The sequence below is a fragment of the Monodon monoceros genome, unplaced genomic scaffold (assembly GCF_005190385.1).
Source record: "Monodon monoceros isolate NGI ecotype Baffin Bay Population unplaced genomic scaffold, NGI_Narwhal_1 Super_Scaffold_21, whole genome shotgun sequence".
Classification (NCBI taxonomy): Eukaryota; Metazoa; Chordata; class Mammalia; order Artiodactyla; family Monodontidae; genus Monodon; species Monodon monoceros.
Genome location: NW_021703778.1, coordinates 35,806,370 through 35,817,299, shown reverse-complemented (window position 1 = coordinate 35,817,299; position 10,930 = coordinate 35,806,370). Strand labels below are relative to the sequence as shown.

At 46.3% G+C, this 10,930-nt stretch overlaps 1 protein-coding gene and 1 long non-coding RNA gene across 2 annotated transcripts in view; one reads left to right on the top strand and one right to left on the bottom strand.

The window, feature by feature from the left end:
• Positions 1 to 10,721, bottom strand: part of FSD2 (fibronectin type III and SPRY domain containing 2) — a 17,773-nt gene extending 7,052 nt beyond the window's left edge. Inside the window, exons 1-6 of the mRNA XM_029237990.1 lie at positions 8,751 to 10,721; positions 8,509 to 8,604; positions 6,599 to 6,829; positions 5,213 to 5,235; positions 4,065 to 4,186; positions 1,907 to 2,062 (exon numbers count right to left, since the gene is read on the bottom strand). Coding sequence (XP_029093823.1) covers positions 1,907 to 2,062; positions 4,065 to 4,186; positions 5,213 to 5,235; positions 6,599 to 6,829; positions 8,509 to 8,604; positions 8,751 to 9,395 — 1,273 coding nt within the window. The 5' untranslated portion in view covers positions 9,396 to 10,721. The remainder of the gene's footprint in view (positions 1 to 1,906; positions 2,063 to 4,064; positions 4,187 to 5,212; positions 5,236 to 6,598; positions 6,830 to 8,508; positions 8,605 to 8,750) is intronic.
• On the top strand, positions 2,026 to 6,638 carry LOC114904269. The gene is made up of 3 exons (XR_003795916.1): positions 2,026 to 2,251; positions 2,606 to 3,144; positions 3,997 to 6,638. It is a non-coding gene; the product is annotated as an uncharacterized LOC114904269 (long non-coding RNA).
• Positions 10,722 to 10,930: the final 209 nt, after the last annotated feature.

Here is a 10,930-nt window from a genome sequence, read left to right as displayed (position 1 = left end):
TTTTAAATTTTACTTATTTATTTTGGCTGCGCCGGGTTTTAGCTGCAGCACACAGGATCTTCATTGTGGCACACGGGCTTCTTAGTTGTGGCATGCAAACTCTTGGATAAATGTCATTTTAAAAATTGAAGTACCTTTGATTTACAATGTTAGTTTCAGGTATACAACATAATGATTCAATACTTTTATAGATCATACTCCAGTTAAAGTTATTATAAAATGTTGGATATATTCCCTGTGCTGTGCAATATAGCCTTGTAGCTTATTTATTTTATACATAGTAGTTTGTACCTCTGAATTTCCTACCCCTGTTCTGCCCCTCCCAACAAATGAATGAATATAAATATTTGTCATTTTTAGCCAATATGTTGTGTACATGTGTGTGTTTGGGGGTGTTGTTACACAGCAAAAGCTAACTGATACACGTCCAAACATCCCCAGACTCTTGAAAGGCAGTAATAAGTCATTAATCCACCCTCTGATATCAGTTCCTTTATAACAAAGTGATCCATTAAAGATCTTCATTGATCCCCAGGACAAAGCCCCAACACAATGGCCTCTTCTGCAGAGGGTACCAACAGGGTTGATTTGTGGCAAAAACTGACTGATCGATCAGATCTGACTTTTTGGTCCACAATCTCCCTTTTCAAATCTCCCCTTCCCCCACCCCCCCCCTTCCGCAACACCCTCTTTAGTCCTTATTCTGACCACCCTCACTCTTCCTCATCATTGCTTAAACTTACTTTTCTCAAGGATTCCCCTTCCTTCCAAATCCCTGGGCAGATAAACCATCCTCCCCTTCGGCACATAGAACCCTCCACCTGCACAACCCGGTACAAGGAGAAGAGCTCTGGGCAGGGAGCCTGCGGACTTGATTCTCATCCTGGTTCTGCCGTAACTCACAGTGTCCCCACAGACAGCTCATTTCTCTAGGTCCCAGATTCCTCATCCATAAAATGGAAATCTCTAAATCCCTTTCCAGCAATCTCACTCTGACCCCATGCACACAGAACAGGCCCTGCCAGGCTGGCCCTAATCCCTGATTCCTTCAGATGCTCAACTGGGGCTCCTCTGCTCTCTCTCTCTTTTTTTTTTTTTTTTTTTTGGCTGCACCATGCGGCCTGTGGGATCTTAGTTCCCCAACCAGGGATCGAACCCATGCCCCCCTGCATTGGGAGCATGGAGTCTTAACCACTGGACCGCCAGGGAAGTCCCCTCCTCTGCTCTCTTGACTCTCCCTTCTCAATAGGAGACTGGCTTACCTATTATGGGGGGTAGGCAGGTATCTCAGCCCTAACCCCAGGCCTGCCAGCTCCATTTCCCTGGGAAGAGAATGGGCCAAGAACTGCCCACAGTGGAGGCTGGGGGCCATTCCCAGCAGCTGGCTCCATCTAGGAATGTGGATCAGATCAGGAGCAGCCCTCCCAGGCTGCAGAACCCCCCCTCAGCCCCCATGGGGGTCTGCAGACTAACCCTCCAGATTCTCCCAACACAGGGTTGCTCTGAGGAGAGCCAGCCTGCGCTCACATGCCAGAACCTGCTAGAACCCAGCCAGTCCAGCTGGGCCTCCAAGGAGGGGTGTCCCCACCCCTCTTGCACACAGTGCAGCCAGAGACTTATCCCAAGGACAACTCTGACCCGACAGCGGTAGATACAGTCCATATACCTTAGCCTGGCCTTGTGATCCTCCCCAGTCAGGCCCCAACTTGCCTTCCTATTCCTTTCTGCCATGCTCACCTGCCTGCATCCTATCCTCTGTGTAGTTCCCAGATCGTGACAGCTCCAAGGAGCCAGGTGTACAGGTTCATCCCATCTTTACCTTCCCAACCTCCAGGAAGGCAGGGCCCTGGGCTCTGAGGGGCCTTAGCTGTTCTGGAGCGTTGTTCTGTTCCTGACAGAGCCTCACCTGCTCGGTCCTTCCCAGGCGAGCTGTCCTGCACTGGCCAGTAGGATAGCTGATAGCTCTCCACGGTGTCATCGGAGTATAAGCTCCAGCACACTCGGACTGAGGAACCTGTGGCTGAGTTGGGGGCCTGTGGGTTTATCACTGGAGCAGAAGGAGCTAGAAAAGGAAAACAGAGAAAAACAAAACAAAGGAGGAGACTTAAGTAGAGGTATGAATTGGGAATGGCCCCTTTTACAGGACAACCAATCCCTCAATGCATCCTTGGGCTTTGGAGATGGAAGAGGCAGCCCAGAGTGGACAGGGATGGGAAGGCCAAACCCCCCAACCGTGAGCCTGAAGCAACCGGTATGTCCGTTCCTGCTTTGACCAATCCACACAAGCTAGAGGAGGTGGGGTTGGTGACAGCAATTCAGGCTGGGGTATGGTTTGTAAGTCCTGACCTAGGGACGGGTCCTCTGACCCTTCGACGCCATCCAAAGAGGCAGGACAGCCAGGACCACAGCACTACTGCCCTCAGCCCTGGAGTGAACAGATGAGTGAAAGAAGCTTTAACAGGGATGCCTTGCTTTTTCCGGGGGACCCATCCAACAACCGTCTCCTTCATTATGATGAGAGAAGATTGGGTTTGGCCAAATTGTGCTTTTCAGAACCAACTTCTTTAGAGTCCATCTACTGAGTTAATTCTTTTCTTCTCTGTAGGTTAATATTTCTGCCTCCCCAAGCCCCACACAGGCTCACCCACAACCAAGAAACACTCCTTGTTTTTCTTCCATAATTCTCCAATGGCAGCACCTCCCTCCATCCCAAGCTTTCAAGAACATCCTTATTTTCAAATTCTGAAATTGTTCAGTCCAGGTAAGACTTAAAAGAATGAACTCAGCCTTTCCTTGCTGGTTAGGGGCTGGAAGACCCTAACATGACAAAGGTGAGAAGAGAAAGAACATGTATCCCCACGTGATGGAGTTCAGGATGCACAGAAGATGCCTTCTATACCCTGCAGAGAACAGCCCCATCAGGGGATGCAGTAAGAAGAGGGATGGCTCCAGATGGAAGCAGGAGGGTGATGGTCTGCATGGGACCTGGACACAGGAGGATGAGGAAAAATCTCCATGTTTCTCAAGCGCTGACTTGGGTGATAGTGCCTTTCCTTCCAAAAGACTGGGCCTGATTACTTGGGCAACACCATCCCTAGACCATCCAAAGGACTTCATAGCTCAGTGAAATCTCCCCTTGACCCAGTAAGTCTAAGAATGGCCTCCAAGATTTATAATTAAGGACATTCATTGTAGTATGGTTTATAATGGTGAAAAACCTAGAAACATCTCGGCATCCAACAGTTGGGGATTAAGTAAACAGATTAAGGTATATAGCCATCAGAGTGATGTTGTAGAAGAATTTATCAGTGTGAGAAAACATTCGTCACAATTGTTTTGCTAAAAAAAAGCAGATTACAAAACAATAATTCCATTTTTATTTTTTAAAAATCTGTGTAAAGGAAAAACCAAGATGATATACAAAACATTGTTCAGAATGTTGCTGGGTGTTGGTGAGAAAGGAAAGGTGAGCAATCAGTAAAAGCTAAATTGTAGTATCATTCTTAAAAATAAGTTATCACAATAAGATTTTTAAGAGCTACCTGGCACCATGTGACGTGCTGTACATACATTACCTTATTTATTTCCTACCATGTCCCCATGAGTCATGATTATGTCCATTTTACAGACAAGGAAACCAAGGCTCAGAGAGGTTAGGTAAGTTGTCCAGGGTCACACAGCTAGGAAGTAGCAGGGCTGGGATTCTCACCAGCTCCATAGGATTCCAAAGCCCATCTCTTAACCCTATGCTAAAAACAGCCACCTGGGAGGAACATAAATACAACAGTCGAGGAAATAAAATTTGGGATACTTGCTTGGAGTAAATTAGAGTTTCTGGAGCCAGATGTTGGCACCCTGGAGAGTGAGGGTGGGTATTTAACCCAGGAAGGTCAGCCTCTGTTTTCACCCTTACAAGTCATAAAGACAAAACCATGAAGCTTCTGCAGCTGGTGGGGGGAAAATGCCTGTTTCTAAATCTTTATGATTTTTTTTTAGCCATCAAAGTTTCTAACTCAAAGCTCAGGGAAGCCGGTGTGAAGTATGCACACAAGTGAGATACGCACCTGGGATGGTGTTAATGGAGCCCATAAGCTCCTCCACGTCAGAGAAGTCCAAGGTCTGGTCTTCAAATTCAGGCTGCGCTGAGATTTCCACATCTGTTTTTGTTTTCAGGAATTTTCCGAGTCTGTGAGTATAAAAAGACACACTAATGAGAATGGAGGGGCATTCTCCTCAGGGGTCACTAGTGATAAGCAATGAGGGCCTCTTAGATGAACTTTTATTTCCTTATTTTAACATGCTGCGGGCTGCCTGCTGGCATCTGCTTCAGTGACTGACCTACGAGGTCACCCACGGGGATGGGCAGGTTGGTTTACGCCTTTGAGGAGAGGAGAAGGGGTGGGGTCATGTCAGAGGGTAGGGGGCGGGAGGATGTCCACCTATGAGCCCCAGATCCACACCTTCTGGAAGATCCTCCGATGCTGACCTGGGAGTTCCCACCACACATCACCCCAGGCCCCAAAGACATACAGCCTCTCTGGGGCTCCTTCTCCACGTGGTCAAGTGCCCTCAAGTCGATGACCGTGGACCGGGGCTCTGGGTCTCCTGCGCATGCTCCTGGCCGTCACAGGGTTTGTAAGTAGCAGAGGCACAATTTGTAACCATGTCTGTCTTTTGCCAAAACTCGTGCTCTTAACCCTTATATTATTAAGCTTCAGTGTTCATGTTGCTTTACAGACATTGTCTGATTTTATTCCCATAAAGCTATCCCTGTTTGTAGGTAAGGAAGGTGGGTCCTAGACTGGTTGGACTTGCCCAAGGTCATGGGGGTAGCAGGATTTAAACTCCAGTGTGACTCTATAACGTGCATGCTTTCTGCAGCACATGGTCTGGGCCCTGGCCCCGCTGGGGGATGCTGGGGATGATCTCTGTTCCTCCTGCTGAAAGGAGGGACTCAGAGAGGAAATCTGACCCTGGGCTTGCAGGCTAGGCCTCATCATAAGCTCCCTTCCAGCTCTGAGATTCTAAGATTTGGTACCAGAGGGTCCTTGTGATCCCATACTGTCCTTCCAAAGCCAGTGCTATTTACTCGTAGGGGCAGACACAAAAGCTGAAACTGGGAGCATATAACCAAGTGGAACTGATATCTAGTTGGATATCTAGAGGTAAAAGGAACAGAAAAAGAAAATACATGTCAGAACAAAAGTATTACCTGTCAGCCATAGCCACAGCATCCTAAAAAGGAGGAGAAAGAGAAAAAATACTGAATTGAATTTGGAAATAAATTTCTTTTTCAAACTATATAATAATATAAACATATGTTAAAACTTGGAAATGAGTAAAAGAGAAAAATCAGCCATGTCCCAAGCCCCAACAAAAATGACTCTTATGACACCTGTATAGTTTCTTCCCATTAACATTATGTGAGCACTTTCCAGGTTACAAATGGTCTTCTGGATCATCAATTTGAAAGACTGTGTAACAGTTATTGAATAGACACTCCATCGTTCACTCTACTGTTGGACATATTAGTTTTTTCCAATTTCTCACCATCATAAATAACAGAGAAGACGTCTTCATATATATCACTTTCTCCACATTCTGGATTATGTCACTAAGCTACAGTGATATTGAGGAACCATTGGTTCAAAAGGTCTGAGTAGTACTGAGGGCTCTGATGATGCCTGCCCACCTGCTGTCCAGCTTGGGTCACGGCTCCCTGGCCACCCCAAGCACGGCAGGAAGCAGGCGCTGTTGGGCTTGGAGGGACCACTGTGGCGTGGCCAATGTAAAGGCTGTATTTGGTAACTAGGAAGCTCTGGAGGCTGAGGGCCCCTCCCTCGCATACTGGACCCCACTGCTGCCCCATATTCCTGTGGGACCTTGGAAAGAAAGGAGACCCCAGCTCTGAGCTTGAAATTCCCACAGTCTGGCTACATGGGGACTTGGGGTCAAATTGAAGTGGATTTCAAGGGTATCAAGAGATGGATTTTTTTTTTTTTTTTGCATGTCTGAGCCTATGAAGTGAGATGTATAGTGGCTGCACTTGTAACTGGGAGACAGGAGGTGCCTTTTTAGCCTGGAGATCTTTCTCCCCAGACCTCCAGGAGGCTGTCTGAGATGGCCAGAAAAGTTTCAGAGCACTGTTTTTTGTTTGTTTTGTTTTTGTTTGTTTTAATTTTTGGCTGCGGCATGTGGGATCTTAGTTCCCCAACCAGGGATCGAACCCGTGCCCCCTGCATTGGAAGGCGGGGTCTTAACCACTGGACTGCCGGGGAAGTCCCCTCAGAGCACTGTTTTTGCCCCACTTCACGATGAGGGCACAGATCTCTGGGTAACCGGGACAGAGGAACAAAGACTCTGGTGTTAGCCAAGCAATGGTGGAGGGAAGGGTCAGCTGTGTATGAGCCTGCTCAGCCACTCATGGCGAAGCTGTGCAGAGAGACGAAGGATGTATCATCATGGTGATACATCCAGTGGAATCAAATGGATGCTGACAGTGAAAGTTGGTTCCAACATCTCCAGGCAGAGAGAGGACAATCTAACCTACTCTAATCATAATTGTCATTGCAGTTCATTATTTCGCTTCATTACTGACCTTAATGAAATCAACTTTCTCTTCATGACACATCTCCTCTATTGTTTCCATCAGTTCTTTGCAGGTTTCAAGATTTTCTCCACAGCTGACCAGCTGTCCATACAAGGCTTCCAGCTTCTCTTTCTTTTTCTCCCCTAGAGCTTGTATTTTTTCTTCGTATTTTTGAGCAAGTGTTTCCAAGATCTCATTGTAATGTGACTCAAAGTTTTTTTCTTGTCTTCCAAAATTCTCCTGCAAGATATAGTTGATCTCAGCCATCATTTCACTGCATGTATGTTGACTACAGAGTTATTTGGGGCATGAAAATGTATCTATCCAGAGATGTTTTAGTCCCTCCCTGTTGTCTTAACATCGCTTGCCAGGGTGCTGAGGTGGACAAAAGGGTAGCTAGGACCAGGAGTCTCCAGCTAGAACCCCAGCAATAATCTTAACAAGAATTACTGCTTTCTCTGCTGGCCACATTTTGCAGTCCTCTTCCCCATACCCCACCCACTTCTGTTTTAGCCACCTCCCATCACCATGACAACCGACCAGGAAGATTACCAGTGATGAGTCAGCCTGCCACTGGAACTTTGGACCTTAACATGGAGATGTCTGCCTTGGGAGAATCCCACCTATCTTTCCCTCCTGAGCTCTCAACATCTCGTAACACTCACCTCCACTCCCTGATGCTTGGACTATACAAACATCAGGATCACCAAGATTCTCATATCAACTAAGAAAAAGGTGCAGGGGAAGGGGAACAAGCCAAGCCGGGTGGTGCTGCCTAATAGATGAGAAAAGTCAGGAAGGCAGAGAGAGGGTTGTGCCAGTACTTAATCCTGGAACGCAGTGGGTAAGAAACATTAATTAAACCATATCAAATCCTGGTCCCCGTAAATTAGATTGGAAGCCCAGGAGAGCTCTGTGGGTTCTGATTTATACCATCCTTATTAGATAACAGAGACATTTCCAAAGAAGAGGCTCTTATCAATCATTCAGGGAGTATTTACTGAGCACCTACTGTGTACACATTCTAAGACTTGCTCAGAATGGTGGAAGAGAGGGAAAAGCAATAGGTGACCCCCACCAGTGTTGAGTGTAAAAGGAAGAGCTTAGAGTCCTCTCTGAGGGTGAAGCTGCTCTGATCTGAGAGTGAGCTGGCAGTACAGAGGGTAGGGAGTTCTGTCCTGGCTGTTGTATACTTGCCCTCCTACCACCCACCACCCTATGTTTAGATGTGGAAGGGCTTCTTGTCCCTTCTCTGTGCCTTCCATAGGGAATTAGTGGAATAGCTGCCCTCCCTTTTAAGACTGGGGGTGGGGAGGAAAGTCTAGCTTCACGGGAAGGGGGCCCAGGGCTTAGTTCATTCCTATGAGTTGCTCCTGTTGGTACAATCTGAGGCTGCATTAATAGAAGGAGAGCATCCACATGAAGAGAGGGGAAGTCCTCTGGTCCTTATGTCTGGGCTATCTCATCTGGATGGCTAGGTTGCATGCTGGCATCACAGCAGTGGACTTCACACCTACTAGGCACACCCAGGGGACCATGACATGTTTGGTGACAGGCACAGAAACTTACTGATCTTGTGAGAAATAGGTAACAGCCGAGGAACACTTATCAATGACAGGATGGGTGTCTTGCAATGCCTTATCAGGCTGGCCCATGGAAGAGTCCTACCTTGTAGTAGGACCGGAGCTATAAAGACACCAAAGACCCAGCCCATGAGAGCTAATAGTTCAGTAAGGAATGCTGCCAGGTAATCATTTCCATAGCTGCATGCCCACTGTGCTACGGGAGGGCAGAAAGGGGTGAGGGAAGAGGAGCAGTACTGACACCATATGTTCCAAGAAAACAGATTCCCTAACTCATACCAGACACAGCTGATGGAAGCAATGTGTATCTGACTGGGTCATCAAGCGTGCTCTTACCTCCACCGTGATGAAAACCTCCTCCAAGTGACTTGCAAAATTTTCCATCTCAATAATCTGCTTTTCCAATTTGTACATGTTTTTGTGAATTTCATCCTGTCAAACAAAGGATCCCAAGAAGACATTAATGCTGTGTTTTCTCTCTCTCTTTTGTAGAAGGCATTTTAGATTTATTCCCTGCCTACATACTTGAGATTCAAATGCAATATCCAGAGAAAGGAGGACTAGGGCGATCTATTTACCTTGGCACTTTCCAGTGCTTTACCGAGCGGGGTCACCTCATGCTCCTTGTGCTCAACAAGAACCTTCCCCGACGCTCTTATTGGAGTTTTGCAAGTGACACAGAAGACATCGGCAGCTTCTTCCTCGTCCTCCTCCTCTGGGATAACGTAGCACTCATACTCCTCACTGGCATGGCCGTGGGTGTACCGATAGGCTTCCCGCAAGTCCCGGCACTGGCCTGCCGAGCCCCATGCCCCGAAGCCCAGGTCCTCAGCCTTCGCAGCCTCGCCACTAAGTCTCCAGTCTCTCTGCTCCCTCAGTGGCTCTCTCCCCATCATCATATAAGGAGGATACTCTGAAACCTCTATTCTGGGCGTGCTTTTGTCAATAAACTCATACCCTAATTCGTGATCATCTTCAAGTCCATATAGATGGACAAGTTCATCCACTTCCTCTCCAAGGTCTCTCTGAGCCTTCACTATCATGGGCTGTCTTGGCTCATTGGTCATTTCGGCTTGAACTACTTCTCTTCTCATCTGAGTGTCTTCTTCTGGGAAGATCTGCAGTCTGTCTTCAGAGTCATACAGATCCATGTGACGAAAGTGAAAGTCCTTGGAAGCAGCGGGCCTGCCCAGCCCTGGTGCTTCTCCCGCCTCCCCCTCCATCGTAGCTCTGGGCAGCACTTCTGCACAAGCAGGATTCTTCCTGGACAGTTCTTAGTGGACACCCTGGATCCTAGAACACAAAACCCCATTTATGAGAAGGTCGTTGCAGTAGATGGTCATTAGATTGGGCTCAACTTATTCACAATTAAAAAAAAAATCATCTGAGCAGCTCAGTTGTAGTTTCACTTTAAACAATCTGTAAAGAAAGGTTTGCTTTCTATAGGAGGATGGGCTTCCTAAGCTTAAAAGAGGAGAAATTATGAAAAAAAACCAAACACATAAATTGATTTGACCAACAAATGACCTGAAAAAACCTAACAAATGACCTGAAAAAACCTAAAAACCTCAAAAGGCAAAATAATAGGAAGTGTTTCAGGCAATTATTATTAAACAAATTATATGAATTAATTGGAAAGAAAAATCTCAGGTTACTGAGCAATGAGAATTTACAAAATAATTTCTTTTGCATATAATATTACCCGTACAAAAACATTTGGAAAATAGTTCATCCTTATGAGTAGCAGAGAACAAATAAGTCGATGCCATTTTGCCTTTTGATACCCAAGGCTGGGTAAGGGTCCAGTGAAGTGAGTACTCTTACATGTTGTTGGTTAGAATATGCATGGCCCCAGCTTTTTGGAAAACAAGTGTGACAGCATGGATCAAGAGCCTTAAAAATGTTGGGCTTCCCTGGTGGCGCAGTGGTTGAGAGTCTGCTTGTCGATGCAGGGGACACGGGTTCGTGCCCCGGTCCGGAAAGATCCCACATGCCGCAGAGAAGCTAGGCCCGTGAGCCATGGCCGCTGAGCCTGCATGTCCGGAGCCTGTGCTCCGCAACGGGAGAAGCCACAGCAGTGAGAGGCCCGCGTACCGCAAAAAAAAAAAAAAAAAAAGTGGAAAAAATTATTTCTGTATAAAAATGTCCACCAAAACCTTTTTTTATAATAGCCAAAAAAAATTTTAAAGCACTAATGATTAGGAGAATGGTTAAGTAAAGTAGGAAATGTACACCCTGTAGAATATAATGTAGCCTTTAAAATATTAGGGAGAGCAAATGATAGCTTGGAAAAAGACTTACTATATGATACTAAGTAAAATAAACAGAGTACTCATTATGTATAGACTATGAGGTCCACTATTTTAATGGAGGTACACAAAATCTAGAAAGAGATAATGATAGTAGCAGTAAATACAATATTAGTAGTAGCTACTACATATTGAGCACTTACTGTATGCTTTTTCTGTGATATAATTGCTTTACAATGGTGTATTAGTTTCTGCTTTATAACAAAGTGAATCAGTTATACATATACATATGTTCCCATATCTCTTCCCTCTTGCGTCTCCCTCCCTCCCACCCTCCCTATCCCACCCCTCTAGGTGGTCACAAGGCACTGAGCTGATCTCCCTGTGCTATGCGGCTGCTTCCCACTAGCTATCTGTTTTACATTTGGTAGTGTATATATGCCCATGCCACTCTCTCACTTCGTCCCAGCTTACCCTTCCCCCTCCCTGTGTCCTCAAGTCCATTCTCT